This window comes from Periplaneta americana, chromosome 3, assembly GCF_040183065.1.
Source record: "Periplaneta americana isolate PAMFEO1 chromosome 3, P.americana_PAMFEO1_priV1, whole genome shotgun sequence".
NCBI classification, from domain to species: domain Eukaryota; kingdom Metazoa; phylum Arthropoda; class Insecta; order Blattodea; family Blattidae; genus Periplaneta; species Periplaneta americana.
This window is the reverse complement of record NC_091119.1, coordinates 117,796,458-117,814,019: the sequence shown is the minus strand read 5'-3', so window position 1 is coordinate 117,814,019 and position 17,562 is coordinate 117,796,458. Positions and strand designations below refer to the sequence as shown.

The window sequence follows — 17,562 nt, the reverse complement described above, 5'->3', positions numbered from 1 at the left end:
AAAAAACTTTTGGTACATCTAGAGTAGATCACATGACTGATAACCAAAAAAGTGAGTGACCAAAAGCATAATGAACTTGTTAGCAGAAACAGAGACATTATGAAACGTTTGATCGATGTTGTTTTGGGGGGGGGGGGGCAAGAACAAGCTTTCAGAGGTCACAACAAGGGCAGAGATTCTTCAAATAGAGGAAACTATGTTGAATACTATACTTTATAACGTCTTTGAACTGAACTTAGTATTGTCACAGTCGGCTTCTGATATCAAAGATGCAGAATATTGTTCTTAATTTTGAATGGACTGGCAACTGTTTTTTTTTTTTTCTCCCAAAATCAACTAAGAGAAGTCTTGCGCTATATGGGGAATTCAGGAAGAAATTGCCCAAAGTGTCGGTCACATGCAGGAACTTCAATTCATGATTAATAGGAACAGTTTCAGAATATTGCAACCAGCTAATGTCATTATTTGAGAAAATGACTGATCCTGATGAAAAGTGGGATCACGAGGCATTGATTTCTGCCCGTGAGTTTTTAGTTTAATTGAAGGACTTTAACTTCTATTTTATGTTGACAGTATTTGGAAGTATTTTCCCTCTTACTGACATTTGGTTCTCTATATCGCAAACAATGTCTCATCATATTGGTAAATAAAGTCAAAGAGCTGAAAATAAAACTTGAGGCAAGATGTGAGAACTTCGAAGAATTATGGGTTGTGATAGAACTAAGAACAAAAAAAGAGCAAGATTAAATAAAGTATTTGATATTAAGGCATCCTATAAATACCTGTTGTGTTAAATTGTTGATACAATTTTATTTTGCAACAGCTCAACAACAGATTCGATAATCTTGATTCTCTATGCTTCTTGGAACTCATTAATCCCATTAATTTAGATCAGAATAAAAGGATGTTTCCCGAGATCAGTTTTGATTCCCTTAAAGACAGTTACCCCAACATGTTTAACTTTCCTGCTCTTCGATCCAAATTAACTTTCAGATATACAGTAGTGCTCAAAAGTATTTTGTAGGATGACAATTTCGAAACTATATGGGCATAAAAGGATTCAAAAGAATTTCTCCACTTTTGCAATGAAAAGCATATATTTCTCTTACAAGTAACACTAATGTATATGTCATAATGTGATGAAAACTGATGTAAACAAAAATTATTTTTTGAATGACAAAAGCTCAAAAGTATTTTGTAACTTTGAAATGAACTGAATATGAATAAATCCTTTTGTTTTAGAGAAAAAGAACTTAATATTTTGTAGCATAACCTCTTGCTTTGATGACAGCACTACATCTTCTTGGCATAGAAACCACTAAATTTTCCAGATGCTTCTTTAAAATGTTCATCAACTTTTTCCTTAAAATCTCCAAAAATTGATGTTTATTGGAGTACTGCCTGTAACGAACACATCGATCCAACTCCTCCCAGAGATGTTCTATTAGATTTAAGTCGGAGATTTGACTTCCAAAATCCTATTTTTTTTTTCTCTGTAAACATTCTTGACATGGACTGATACATGTTTCGGATCATTGTCCTGTTGGAAAATCCATTGCCGTGGCATTCATGTCCTTCCATGTGGCACCATATGTTCTTCCAAGATATTCCGGTTCATGAAACATCCATTCTCAACTTCAGTCAGAGGTCCAACACCACTTTTGGAGAAACAACCCCAGATTATGGTGCTACCACCACAGTGCTTTATTGTAGGAACCTGATACCTCTTGTTGTTTCTTTCATTTATAGGACGTCATACATACGTAATACTATCAGAGGATAATAGATTAAATTTACTCTCGTCACTCCATAAGATGCGAGACCAGTCTTGAGAGGTCCACTTGGAATATGTTTCTGCGAACTTCAGTTTGATCTTTTGATTTTTTTCAGATATCAGTGGCTTTCGGCTAGGCAGCCTAGCATATAAACCTTGAGTACTTACAGTAGCGTGCAAATTAATCCGAACAATGTAATTACTTATGCAAAAACACTCAAACGGGATAAAAAAAGGATCTAAGACATACCTCAGTAATCTATTTGGCCTCCCTTGTTCCTAATAACAGCTCTGAGACGATTTGGCATGGATTCCACTAATTTCCCACAAATATTCTTCATTTCTTCATCGCGAAACCATACACCAATGAGGGCAGAAATCATCTTCTCCTTTGTAGAACAATCCATTTTTTGCATTCTTCTTTTGCAAATTGACCACAAGTTCTCAATGGGGTTGATGTCGGGTGAGTTGCCTGGCCAGGGGAGTACCTGAATATTCTTCTTGTTGAAGAATTCTGTAGTTTTTCGAGACGTATGGCATGGTGCCAGGTCTTGTTGGAACACACCTCTGCCATCCAGAAATGATTTTTGCAGCTGGGGTACGATTCTGGTTTCCAATAAGTAAATATATTTGTCAGAATTCATCATTCTCTTGATAGGTATTAATGCTCCAGGCCCTTCATGTGTAAAACAACCCCAAAACATTACTTTAGGGGGGTATTTGGGCGCTTGTTGGAGATGACCTGCTGTTACTTTTTCGGATCCTTTCCGTACGTAAGAAACACGGTGGCCGTGGACCTCGAAATGAGACTTATCGGAAAAAAGTACATTCTTCCAGTCATTCACTGTCCAGTGTTGATGTAATTTTGTCCACATTAAACGTTTTTTGCACATAACAGGGGTTAGCAGTTGCTTCTTAATAGGCTTACGAGCCCTTCGTCCAGCTTCCGAAAGCCTACACCGCACTGTTGTGACGTGAATATTCGCCCCAGTGGTAGCCATTAACTCGCGGGTTAAGTCGACAGCAGTTAGTCTAGGATTTAATTTACTTTTCCTGACAATTAAACGATCATCTGCAGGTGAAGTCTTCCTTTTCCGGCCACAGTTTCCTTTTTTCTGGGGTGTGATGGATCCAGTCTCCCTGTATCGTTTTATGATCGAATTAAGAGTAGCCAAACTGATGTGACATTCTGCAGCAATTTGCCTCTGTGTCATAGAAGAATGCTCTGCTAATGTTATAATTTTAGACCGTTTTCGTGGAGTTGTATCCATTTGTGAAGACGGCAGAATGTACACAGGAATTGCAGTATTAAGTCTTCAACACAACTTAAATGCTTATAAGTACAAAATGTCACATATTATAAAAAAAATAATGACAGACCTTCAAGAATGGAATTACACATACTACAGATGTCAATTAAAGCGGTATGAGCAGCTGTGAGGCCAACAATGACAGAAAATGTAAAAATATGTCGTGTTCGGATTAATTTGCACGCTACTGTAGGTGACGTTTTACTATTGAAAAATGAAGTTTTATTCCATAATTTGTTTCCAAATCATTCCGTATTGCCATTTCCAACTTCAGTGGGTTAGCAGAAGACTGCTTTTTTATGATTCCATCTACTCTGAAGTTTTCCGAGGGCGACCTGATCGGGGCTTATTATTTACATTGCCTGTTTGTTTATAACGTCAATACCACACACTTACTACTGGTATACTTACTGTGGTATACCAAAATCCTTGGCAACAGAAGACTGTGTTTTGCCTAGTCGAAGGGCATTTAATGCAGCTTCCCTTAATTCCACTGGATATTCCTTTTGTTTTGGCTTGCTTTCAATCTATAAGAACAAGTAATTACATGTAGAACACTAAAAATGTTACATTTATATCTGTAGAATGTATTACTAAATACTTATGAGCCAGAGAAATTGAAAGTGTTATTACTTACTTACTTACAGTTGGGACAGTCATTCTGTGCCGGTGTGCTTGGTTACTTGAGCAACAGAGTGAGTTTATAGAAACACGTGACTTACCGTCTCGGCTGGATCTGCAGCATGTAGTGACATCATCATGCGCAGTTGGTTCCAGGATGTGCGATGAACGGCGCATTCCACTCACAGTTGTCCAGTGTCACTTATCACATCATACGTGTTATCATAATAAATACAAACTGATTATAAACATAAAATGATATCCATGGTTCAATTATATAGCAATGAAGAGAAACAGACGCAATCAATATATCTATTCATCAGACAAACTTTCGATACCAGATATATCACCACCATTGTCGTCGTGATTTTCGTTATGATCATCTTCATCGTCGTCGCTTTCACTACTGCTGTCTCCGCCCGTAATTGTGAAGCTTTCAATTACATTTTCCATAATTCCTTCCTGTTCAATATATTCATTTTCGATTTTTTCAACATGTTCACATACTTTTTCCCATTTTTCTACACTGATGTCATCAACCCGTTGTTGGCACAATTTCATCACTTGCTCTAATTTAAAAGTTGTGTTTTGACCGGCTACCCACTGCTTGATATCTGCCCAAATCAATTCCAATGGATTTAGCTCAGGTGAATACGGCGGCAATCTGAGTACACAGAACGAACGTCCCAACTGTACTTACTTACTGGCTTTTAAGGAACCCGGAGGTTCATTGCCGCCCTCACATAAGCCTGCCATTGGTCCCTATCCTGAGCAAGATTAATCCAGTCTCTACCATCATATCCCACCTCTCTCAAATCCATTTTAATATTATCTTCCCATCTACGTCTCTGCCTCCCCAAAGGTCTTTTTCCCTCCGGCCTTCCAACTAACACTCTGTATGCATTTCTGGATTCGCCCATACGTGCTACATGCCCTGCCCATCTCAAACGTCTGGATTTAATGTTCCTAATTATGTCAGGTGAAGAATACAATGCGTGAAGTTCTGTGTTGTGTAACTTTCTCCATTCTCCTGTAACTTCATCCCTCTTAGCACCAAATATTTTCCTAAGCACCTTATTCTCAATCACCCTTAACCTATGTTCTTCTCTCAAAGTGAGAGTCCAAGTTTCACAACCATAAAGAACAACCAGTAATATAACTGTTTTATAAATTCTAACTTTCATATTTTTTGACAGCAGACTGGATGATAAAAACTTCTTAACCGAATAATAACAGGCATTTCCCATATTTATTTTGAGTTTAATTTCCTCCCGAGTATCATTTATATTTGTTACTGTTGCTGCCAGGTATTTGAATTTTTCCACCTCTTCAAAGAATAAATTTCCAATTTTTATATTTCCATTCCGTACAATACTCTCGTGACGAGACATAATCATATACTTTGTCTTTTCGGGATTTACTTCCAAACCTAGCGCTTTACTTGCTTCAAGTAAAATTCCAGTATTTTCTCTAATTGTTTGTGGATTTTCTCCTAACATATTCACGTCATCCGCATAGACAAGCAGCTGATGTAACCCCTTCAATTCCAAACCCTCTCTGTTATCCTGGACTTTCATAATGGCATACTCTAGAGCAAAGTTAAAAAGTAAAGGTGATAGTGTATCTCGAAAGTGTTATTGGTATAAACAAAACTTACGAGTATTCAGACAGCGTGACCACAGCAACGTGAAGCACCTTAGTAACTGACATAGCAGTAGGACTCACTTTGTTATTGCAGTAGATAAACAGTGCTGGCAACCAAAACTCTTATTACAAAATGCTTCTGAGCGCTACTGTATTTCCAAAGACCTGCGTAAAAGAAAAATGTTAATGAACTATTAGTTTTCATCAAATCAAACCATCTGAATGCAGCATTGGGAGATGTTATGAAACTCTGTGAAACTGATTCCATCACTTCCTGCTTCAAGTGCCTCCATAGAGAGGTTTCACTGCTTTTTTTATTATTATTATTATTATTATTATTATTATTATTATTATTATTATTATTATTATTATTATTTTAATTTATTATTCAATAAGGATTAGATACATTCAATTTTTTACTACAAAAAACTTGCATTTATTACTGTACCCTTATTTATTTGTACCGTAATGTTTTTATTTCTCGTTGCTTACTGCTTACCTTGTATAAAATACCACCACACACCACTGTTTGTAACATTACAATCACAAATGAGCTAAGGCTGTATTTGACAACTCCATCTGCACTTGCCTTGTGGTGCTGGAAAGGCAAGTGGTGAATTAGATTTCTATTGACTGTTCCAAGCAGGTAGCTGACAGAAGTGAGTTCCAAAATAGACATTACAGAACTGTCAGAAATTGGTTCTTTACTTGCGACAGCTTATGTAACTACAGGAAATGTATATTTTTTGAAAGCTTGTAACCTTAAAAAAAATGGGAGGATATGAAGCTTGGGATACTTGAAACCAGGGTACGAATTAACAGGGGGATTTCTGCTCCTGTTGAAAAGTTATCCCCCTCCCCTCACAAAATATAATTGTTTTAATATGTGTATACTTTTTAATGTGCAGTATAAAAGTAAGCAAATAAAATATTATTGATGTATTATCATCACCAGCAAGCTGACAACAATCAATAACTTAGAAATTATACATCTTATCTTAAGCCTGCTAAAAGAAAGAAAAGATAACCTAAAATAGAAAAATATAGAATTGATATCACTACCTAAAAAAATAATACAAAATAATATTCTCATAAACAAAATACTAGCATATTCAGCCAAAAAAATTAATGCAAAACCACCACTTCTATATTCAACATTAAATATTGGATATAATTATTAAAATAATCAAGATGCAAGACAAGCAACTCAGTGCAACCAAGCGTTGAGTGGTATCGAATGAGGATAATAATAATTTTATGTATGGTATTCTCTATCTAGGATTCTATCCCTCCCCTCATCAGAAATCTTAATTCGCACCCGGTTTGAAACTGCAACATCACTAGCTGATAGCCTGTGAGGCATAGCAACAAAACATGTAAAATTGTATTTACAACCCTTAAATAAAAGAAAACTTAACGAGAATTTTCAAAGTTCTAGCACACAGTCACACTTTTTAAAATAAAAGTAATACTTCAGAATATATCTTCTGGTTGGAATTTGTGTGCTAATGCTAATGAAAATGGTGACAGATTCGCATATTGATATAATAGCGTTTGTGTTCTTTATTCTTATTCAGACCTTCTTTGGAGAGAGGTGAGCCCAGTTTACAGTTGATTGATATGGGACGAGGTATTGACATGACGTTATTCCCACCAAATACTACATTTAAAACAGTTGTTACAACAAAGTCTTTCCAGTGCATAGAAATGCAAACAGGTCGGCCATGGACTTACCAGGTGAATACACATATAAGTATCAGAACTCTGTAATTTTTACTTATGCATGTGAAAGGTGTTAGAGAATTTGAGATATGATCTATATAACTTATCTATAGGCCTACTTTATATACTGTATTTATATTATGGCTTGTGTTAACTGTATTTCATATGTATATTTCGACATTTCAGACTGACCTTTATGGAATAGCTGCCACCATGCATTGTATCTGTTTTGTAGAATATATGGAAGTATCAAAGAAGAAAAATGGTAAATGGTTCATCCAACGCTTAATACCTAGGTGAGAAAACTGTGTCACCATCAGCGATTTCCATTTAAGAATAATAGAGCTATCTGTGAACACAGGGTATTATTGAATTGGTTGTTGAAAGGAACTAAGTTCACTTTATAAAGTTTTGAAATAATCACAAAGTTGAGACACATTCTCATCACTTCAGTTCCTTTCTCATGTGTAATGATATTACCACTTATAGTTTATTTTCTTGAACTGCTATTCGAAAGGCATAAATGAAATCATTTAATATGCACCCAAATAAGGAAATTAACTTTGTTTTCTCGATTGCATATAAAAGGCTTTCTTTATACTCTCATAAGTAAGATATTTAACTTCATTTATAAATAGTGCGCTTAAGTTCAGAATCATCAACCAGTTAATAATGAAGCTCTTTTTGGTTAATAATGAAGCTCTTTTTGGTAAATTGTAACTGAAAAATATGTAATCTCGTTGCTGATTATTCTTCACATATAGTTTGACAACAAGGCAACAATCGCTCTCACTTCCTCCTCCAGCCCTCACTGCAGACAAAACAATACGTCAGTCATCAGTGAGCATTGTCTGATTCTTGTTTTTTCTTTTTAGGGTGTTATTGTATGGGTACAGTATACAGGGTTTTTCAAAATAATGCATAATGTGTTTTATAATTTATTAGATGGAAGTATTTTAAGAAAAATGCTCAGACACGTCGAATCTTATTTCTTAAAAGTATTTATTTTATAAATGTGAATCTTTTCTGAGGTCATTGTTGCATGAGCTATGACATCATCGAATAAATTTTTTAATTAGAACATATGAGCCCATTTTAATAACTTGTTATAGAGCAAGATAAGAACTACGCTTTTTTTTTTTTTTTTTTTTTTTTTTTTTTTTTTTTTTTTTTTTTTTCACGAAGATGGCATAACAGCACATATAGGAAGCTCTTCTTAAATTTTTGGTGAGACAGAGTAGTAAAGTAGTGAACAATGGCCTGTCCGATCTCCAGATTTGTTAGAATGTGACTATTACCTATGGGGTACTCTCAAACAAAAAGTGTACGAAAACAATGTGTGTACATTGGAAGCTCTCAAGAATGGAATAATACAATATGAGTATTAGTAAGGATGAGCTCAACAAGTGTTCCAGAATCTCACATGTTGCTGCAGCATGTCTATAGAATGTAATGGAGATCATTTTGAACAACTACTTTGAAATTAAAATAACACTAGTAGAAACTAGAGCAGAGTAGATTCCGTCTTATCGTTCTGTATCGCTTGCATAATTCCCGCAGTATTGTTGCGAGTGCACATACCTACCAAGGCCAAATGACAAACCTTCAAGAACACGGAAATTTTCTTTGTTCTGATATGTCAATACTTCCCATTCTCGACAGTATCGAAAGTGGCAATAGGTGTAGTTTTCATGCTATGTGAGGTTTGTTGATAATAGCGTGAAAGTGAATTACTTAACAATGAGTCACATGGACGATATTTATCACTGTACTGTACAGTCACTACAGAATATATTGTTTTCAGTATGTACTTAATTAGGTACTCTTCGTGCAGTTTCTAGCAGTTTGGAGACAACATTTGCAGGAAAATAACTTGCAAATGTTTCCCCTTCTCCAAGAATTTCTAACTGTGACTGACATAAATGAAGAAGGTATATTTAATGTCATAAACCAACATCCCAGCAATTTGATTGAAGGTTTCAATCACTACTACTCAAAGGGTCATGAAGAAGATTCTCGACAAGGGAATGTTTGGATAACTGATCCTGTCATGGAGATGTGGACTGCCATAGACTCATTCTTCAGGAGAAAGAAAATTTAGTTAACTTTCATCTGATATAACTGTTAACTCCAGATTCAAAAACAAGTCGATCAGTTTTGGTTATCAACATGTGAAGAATATCCCAATATCAGCAGAAAAGCATTGAAATTCTTAGTGACTTTTTCAACAACATATTTATGTGAAACAACTTTCTCTGTTGTCTGTGCAATTAAGACAAAATACAGGAACTTAATGAATGTTGATGTCTCCCTCCGTCTTGCAGTATCCACTTTAGATCTGAGAATGGACAAGACTTTGGCAAATAAGCAGCAGCAAAAGTCTCATTGAATCCATAAGAATAACTTTTCAAAGAAACAGGATAAATGGATATGTGAGTGTAAACTTTCAAACTTCAAATTACAATGCAATGTGACTGCTCAGTTTGTAATTTTAAATAATAGCATGTGTTTTTCTATTTTGCCAGTCCCCAACATTTCTGCCCGACTTTTACCGGTCCACAAGTGTCGAAAGATTAAAAATCTCTGCACTAGAGCACTGTCTAATGATTATAAAAAATTTTTTCTAAAGTGAATGTGGAGAAATGTACAGTTCCCCAAAAAAGGAATGAGACGACTCTTGGTCGTCGACAGCGTGATTCATGCGACACCGACGTAGCCAGGAAGACATCTAGTTGTGCATGCGTAGGTCTATTTTCATCCTACTCCAAAGTACACACCAGTGCAAATTGTTATCAGTTGTCTGTCTATTTCTGGTGTAGGTCTCTTTTTACATCCTTGATCGTTTATCTGTTATGAAAGTTTGAAATATATTGTGTAACACAAAAGTCATTTGCGAAAGTGGGAGAACAATATTAATTTTGAAATGACAAATGTAGACTCAAGGCAAAGACAACAAGGAACATTTTAAGAATCACGACAGACAGCAAGGACCGCGACAAGAACAAAGATCAGGACCACAATAATATATTACAAAAACACGGCAAACATCACAAGGATTAAGATGAATACCACGACATGAATCACAATAAGGATTACAAGGAACAGAACCACAAAAGGACCATTACAAAGACAACAAGGACCATGATAAGGACAAAGATCAGGACCATGATAATATACTACAAGAAACACGACAAACATCACAAGTATTATGACAAGTACCATGACATGGATTACGACAAGGACTAGGACCATGAAAAGGACTATAACAAAAATATCAATGACCTTCCTAAGGACCACGAAAAGGACAAAGATATGAACGACAAGGACCACAATAAGGATTACGACATGAACCACGGTAAGGAAAACGATAAGGAACACAACACAGACCACAACAAGAAGCATGATAAGGACTACGACAGAGACCACGGTATGCCTAAGGATCAAGACATGAAACACGACAAGCTTCAAAATAAGAATCACAATATGGACCACGATAAGGATCACGACAAGGACGAGGATAAGGATCACGGTGTGAATTGCGACAAGCACCATGAGAAGGTTTGCGATAAGGACACCAACATGGGCCACGATAAGGATCACAAATATGGACAATGAGAAACAAAACAAGGATCAAAAAGGTAGGAACCACGACATGGACCACGATAAGGACTTCGAAATTTGCCAAGGTAAGGACCATGACAAAAACAAGAAATACCACTATAAAGACCATGACGATGACAAGTGAAACGATAAAGACCATTACAATGGCAACAAGCATTATAAGCACCATGGAGAAAACAGCAAGGAACGTACTAAAGGCTGCAATAAAGACAAGGACCATGATAAGGATCACAACATGGACCATGATAAGCATCACGATAAGGATCACATGGACCATGATAAGCATCACGACAGTGATCACGATAAGGACCACAACATGGAGAATGATAAGTACCACGATAAGGATCACATCAAGGATAAGAGCCATGAAAGGACCACGAAAGACTGTGTCAAAGGTAACAAGAACAAAGTAAAGACAAGGATGACGGTATGACGCACAAAAAGAACTGTGGTAGGGATCACTATAAGGATCACGACAATGACTATGATAGGGATCATAAGGACCACAATTGCGATAAGAACTATGAGAATGACAAAGACCACAATGAGGATCATGATATGGGCCACGACAAGCACCACGAGAATGATCATAAAAGGTGCCATGATAAGGATCACAAGGAACAGGATTGGGATAAGAACTATGCGACTGACAAGGACCACAATAGGACCATGACAATAACAAAGACTGGGACCACAATAAAGATCACAATGAGGACCACGATAAGGACAATGATAAAGACAACAAATACCTAATAAGGACCATGACAAAAGCAGCAAGGAAGATGATAAGGACTATTAAGGTGCAATTCCTATGAAGCATATGACGCACGCAGCTGACGTAGTGCATCTGATGTTCATGGCTGTCGCATTAGTAGGCGATTCCTATGAAACGTCAGATGTGTGCAGTCTTTTGGTAGTGACCGGATACTTGCAAAATGAGTGAAAGCGATTTATTGTTATATTTGAAGACCTAACATTCTAAATATGCGAAGTTCCAATTTTTCAAATTTCATTTTATTCAATCTAAGGAAGGAACATCCACAAGAGAATATGATACTAAATTGTCTTTGCCGTAGCTCAACTGTAAGGGATTCATTTGTGCGCCAAAAGACGGTGTTGTAGGATTCTCAGCATGCATTTCGCAGTGTGTTTTTCATCAATATCTCAGAAAGTTATTTTCTGCACTTAGCACATTTAGAACGTTAGGTCCTCATTTGGTATTGGAAGAAAAATAAGAGGAAGAAATTCTGCTCCAACAAATAAATGAGGGAAGTGCTGAAGTATATCCCATATTTAGAACAAGGCGTGAGGAAGGTTTTTTACAACACTAATCAATCGGCACATGTTACAAGATGACACGATATTTCGGGAGTTTTTCAGGCTAAACATTGCTCAATTCAACTATGTTCTCGATCTGATGAAAGACGATCTCAAGAAAGCTTCTTCAAGTAGATATCTACCCTATAACTCTTGATGAAAAGCTAGCCATAACACTGAGGTATGTAAAGTAAAAATGATTTATAGTAGTATTTTAGTAATATATTTAATCAATTTTTTCTTGCAAAAACTGTAAAGTAAAAATACTTCATTAATACAAACTGTAATGCTTTAATCAATTTTTATTTTTTAACACTGAAAAACAATCACAGTGATTCAAAATTTGCCGGGTTTCAAATCCTGTGTAGTCATACGAGTCACGGACGGTTGAAAGATTGCTGATATTCAAAGTTGAAGGTGATGATCATGTCATCCAACTATTAGTGCTTGTTGATGCTGAAGGTTCCAGTGGCAAAATGAAAGGATTTGTGTAGCGACTTACCAAATCAAAAACCATCTGCGGTGATCTCATTTTCACCTCATGAATCAAATTTGATCTCAATTTTTTTATGGACATCGCAATACTTTAATCAGTGTCATCATCGCGATTCTGATTCAAACTGTCAATGATATTTTTTTTTTATCGATGCACCTATCCTCCAGCAAGCCTATAATTTTTCCGTGGTTTCTTTGGCTTTTACTCGGTGGTCGAAGTGAATTCACCGTTCTGTCCACATTTTGTGTTGAAGTATCATTTGTGATTTGAGAAGTTGAAGGTGCACCAGCGTCCTCCGTTGCAGTATCTTCCATCATTAGTACGTCGTCTTCTTTGGTGCTTGTATTGGCACTGTGAATATTGGATATGCTTCTGGGAAATTAAAAATAATTTCATTGTTAATTAAGTTTCCATACTATACTTCACAGTTTATCGCGGTTTAGAACTATGAACTAGATCCTAATGAATCACCACAATCTAAAAATCTTATACCACTTGCTAGGGGTGATGGTTTTGCAAATATTGATGGGTTTTATGTGCGAGATTCATTTTCGAAATATTTCAATAGTCATGCAGGGACAGTACCCTGGCAAAATAATCGAATTACTAGAACTCACTAAGCTAGTTATTTACACATTGTACAACATGTTTATAACAATATAAATGTGTCACATAATGCTAATAAACTATATAAATTTAGGATAGGTTATATTTTTCTTACCTGGGCTCTCGACAAATTCTCCTATTTCTTTCCAAGCATTGTCTTTAACAATTTGGTCTTTGTAGACTGGGCTTGCGACATCAAAGATGCATGGAAACTTCGACACCATTTCGACCAGTTTTTTCACCTTCCAGAACGGTAAATAAAACTTTTGCTTCAGAGATTATACAGCAAGGCAAGTAGAGGCTCTTTTCTCCTAAACGCGCTGTGGCTGCGTCTGCATCTGTACTGGTCTCGAAGGGGTACAGCCGCGCAGCTGTAGCAGTGTAGTGCGTCACACGCAATCCGTCAGCCGCATCATAGGAATGCCAACAAGGACCACGATAAAGACAACAAAGATCACAGTAAGGGATATTTCAAAGACAACAAGGACCACAACAAAAAACAATAAGAATCACGATAAGGACCATAACAAGGGAAACAAGGACCAATATAAGAAGCGCGACATGAACAAAGACAAGGGCCACGATAATAATTACGAAATGGACCATGATAAAGATACGCCATGAACCACAATAAGGACCAAGAGTACTATAAGAACCACAACAAAGACAACAAATACCATGATAAGAATCATGATAAAGACAACAAGAACGATAAGGACCATTGCAGTGACAGATGATGATAAGGACCACAACAAAGACAACAAGGACGATGGCTGATACGGTTAATATTTACATGTAGTTATTTAAAATCCAATTTCTTTATCTTGTTGTTAAAGCATTTTTACAATTTTCAATTTCATTGTAATTGTTAGTTTTTAATATATATGCATTTACATTTTGTGTGTGTGTGTGTGTGTGTGCGTGCGTGCGTGCGTGCGTGCGTGCGTGCGTGCGTGCGTGCGTGCGTGCGTGCGTGCGTGCGCCGACAAACTTCAGGGGGTGATTCCTGACTGAAAATGGAGCACAAAAGTTCATATCACCTTGTGTCCAGAATTCATAGTTTCCATGGTAGATGGCACTGACGACATTTTCTTATAACTTGCAGTGTGCATTTTGTGTGTTGCAGATAGTGTGGTTTAAGCAACGTAGAAGCACAATAGTCCGGTATTCATTCCAGGAACAAGTCGAGATGGTGTTCGTGTATAGGCAAGCAGGTGGAAACGGTCGAGAGGCACCACGGATGTACCAAGTCATGTACCCTGACATACAGCAACACCCACATCACACAACTTTTGGAGCCTTTTTCGGCATTTGTGTGAGCATGGATCCTTTGAGACAGACAAACGTGCAGGGCGGCAGCAGACTGTGCATACGCCAGATGTGGAGGAACATGTTCGCCCTGATTTTGAGAACAACCCTGGTAGAAGCTTCAGGCAAGTGGCCCGCCAACATGGTGTAAGCCAAGAGACAGTTATGGTGCTGTCTGTTAGGGTACGTGACCGTTGTGCTTCTACGTTGCTTAAATCACACTATCTGCAACACACAAAATGCACACCGCAAGTTATGAAAGAATGTCGTCAGTGCCATCTACCGTGAAAACTATGCATTTCCGGACACAAGGTGTTATGAACTTTTGTGCTCCATTTTCAGTCAGGAATCGCCCCTTGAAGTTTGTTGGTGGACTTAAAACTCATCGCATGCGGGGGATTTCATTAGATTAACGTTTATAATATTATAATTTGTAATTTTGTATTGTCTGTGATCATTAATACTTAATCTCAGGACTCTGTAAAACTCTGTTTCAACGTTATTCAGACAAAAATAAAAGTCGTTGGTATAGACTAAGAATCGAACCTGCTTCCTTCTGCACAGTACGCAGAAGTCTCAGCATCTGAGCTATTGAAACGACACGAAAGCTTTCATTTCTGTGCAGAGTGTCAATCTAGTCATGAAGGTTCAAATGTTGATTTAACTATACGATTTATGTATATATTTATCTATTATTTGCGTCATATTACCATATTTTTTGCAGTTTTTGAAGTGAATTTCGGAATGATGCTAGCAAGAAACCAAATAGTCTGAATTTAAGTAACTCAATATTCATTATCTTGTGTATCAGTGCTCTGGTCTCCGATCATGTGCAGTGTCTTAAATCTGAAACTTTGGAATATTTCATCATTTCATTCCTTTTTTGGGGAACTGTGCCTGTGGTTTGTGCATGAAACCTTCGTCTTTTCAATGAGACTGTTCTGGCTATGGAGACAACGAAGGCAATTGCAACTGAAGTGACCATTGAGCTTGAAAAACTGAGAACAAACATTCAGGAAAGACTAGAAAGTATGGTACAGTTCGCACGTCCTATAAAGGAAACTTCTTTTATGTGTTAAAAGTACTAGCCTGCGATTATAATACAAGTACTGTTTTCACAAGACTCTTCTTATGCGAAAAGAATTGTATTAAATTTGGGCCAATACATATTCGTGGACAAATTTTTCACAACTAAAGAAAGTGACCCAGGCCTCCTAGGAAACTTACACGTGGAGCATATAGGGCATAATGTATGTAGGTTAAAAACATAGTTAGTGCAGTTATTAATTCGATTGTAACTGTCGGAATATCTTTTGAGTTGATGAACACTGTAATGTGGTTTTATTCTTTATTTTACCCCTCTCCCTTTCACCTAGAATAAAGATGTAACTCAATAGTGAAACATTGTACAATGAGGGACATAATAGTTGAGCGGCTCGAGTATTTTCTAAGTCGAAGAATGCCGTATTGTGCATGCTTTGAGTTGAAAGTTTTGGTTCATATGATGACGAGATATTATCTTCGATTTCCTGTGTATTACAGTCTATGCTGAGAAGGAATTAAAATTGTAGTTTCCTATGAACTGCGCTACAGATCTTGAAACATTCTTGCCTACTCAACAATTATGTCTCTCACTATACATTAGATCCTTATTCTGAGGGGTTATTCATTATTGGTGTCTTGATCTGAAATTGATTTTCTTTTGATCTAGGAACTTCAAATACCACATTTGGGAGCAGTTCTTTTCTCAACTTCTCAATGTCGAGTCTTGTGACAATCTTCCAGATCTTGCCCAACTGAAGAATGCAGTCAAGAAAGAAATATCTTCTGTTTACTTACCTTCGTTTGTCTTTATTCAGAATTTACTGAACCAGAAGTTAAAGAAACGCACAAAGTAGAAGGTTCAATCAAACTTTTAAACAAGACTTTTTGAGGAATAAATACTTTAACTAAATTTTAGCAAGAAGCACGTAGTACCAGATTTAATAGTTTCTTTAACATTTGATTAGTATAACCTGTGTTAATATTTGACTCATTTTTAAAATACTCTCATTTGCAAACTTGTATGTTATAATGTTTTCTGTACCAGTGCATTTTTATACTGTCTAAATATATTTGAGAACATCTATTTAATTGATGGCTTCGTCTTTTCTCCTTTCCTTAAAGCACTTTATTTTCTTCGTAAATAAATCGAACTAAATTTATGCAAGTACATATCGCTCATTTGCGATAAGAGTGACACAACTTAAAAAGTGTTAATTTTACAGGAGAAGCATTTTAAAATTTTCATATTCTTAAAAATCAAATTGTAGGCACATGCTTTTTCCAGACGGAATGCAATTTTGCACATGTATTATATTTCTAGTGTTGTAGCATATAGTACCATAGTTATTAATTAATTTCAATAATTTCAACAATAATTTTAAGTTGTGTCGTTCTTTTTTTAAATAAATATATGTATGTTTTTAGTTATGACAGTGAGAATATTTACCTGACGTACAATAATTGTACAATAATTGAAATTGTACAATAACTGCACAATTATTGTGTTTGTAGAAAAGTAATTTTCGATAAAGTAATGCAATGGAATAATTTATTGGCATTTCATTACACAATAATACTATGAGGATGCTCTGTGACATCCATTAATAAATTTAAATTTTAACAAAGATGTTGTATTGACAAACGAATGTAATAACTTTTTATGAAAATTATACTGTATAATTAACCATATAATTAAAAGACTGTTTTTAAATACATGACTATGAATTATGTTAGAAAAAATAATATAATTGCAACAATCTAGATTGAGAAAGCATTATACAAAATCTTAAATTCTTTACACAAAATTATTTTAGAAATAAATTGCCCAGTAAACATAAACTACAGCACAACATTTTCAATACAGTTCACAACACCTCTCTACACTTTCAGAGATTTAAAGAAGTCTGGAATGTGATTCGGTTTAATCATATCTAGTAAATCTGCCTTTTTCCTCTCACTTATATCTATTTTTTCATTATGAACTTGTGGCAATTCTGGAGTCTCGGTTTTGATTTTACTTCTTGAACATTTTTTTTAGTTGTACTTCTTGAAATTCTTCGTCGAAATAGAATGTTTTGTAGAAAAATGACAATGGATGA

The 17,562-nt window shown here is 36.0% G+C and overlaps 1 protein-coding gene across 2 annotated transcripts in view; it reads left to right on the top strand.

Annotated features, from left to right (window-relative positions):
• Positions 1-16,552, top strand: part of LOC138696427 (uncharacterized) — a 156,634-nt gene extending 140,082 nt beyond the window's left edge. For both annotated transcript variants that reach the window (XM_069821394.1, XM_069821393.1), the window contains exons 25-27: positions 6,927-7,086; positions 7,258-7,367; positions 16,131-16,552. In XM_069821394.1, the coding sequence (XP_069677495.1) occupies positions 6,927-7,086; positions 7,258-7,367; positions 16,131-16,317 (457 nt within the window). In that variant the 3' untranslated portion in view covers positions 16,318-16,552. The remainder of the gene's footprint in view (positions 1-6,926; positions 7,087-7,257; positions 7,368-16,130) is intronic.
• Positions 16,553-17,562: the final 1,010 nt, after the last annotated feature.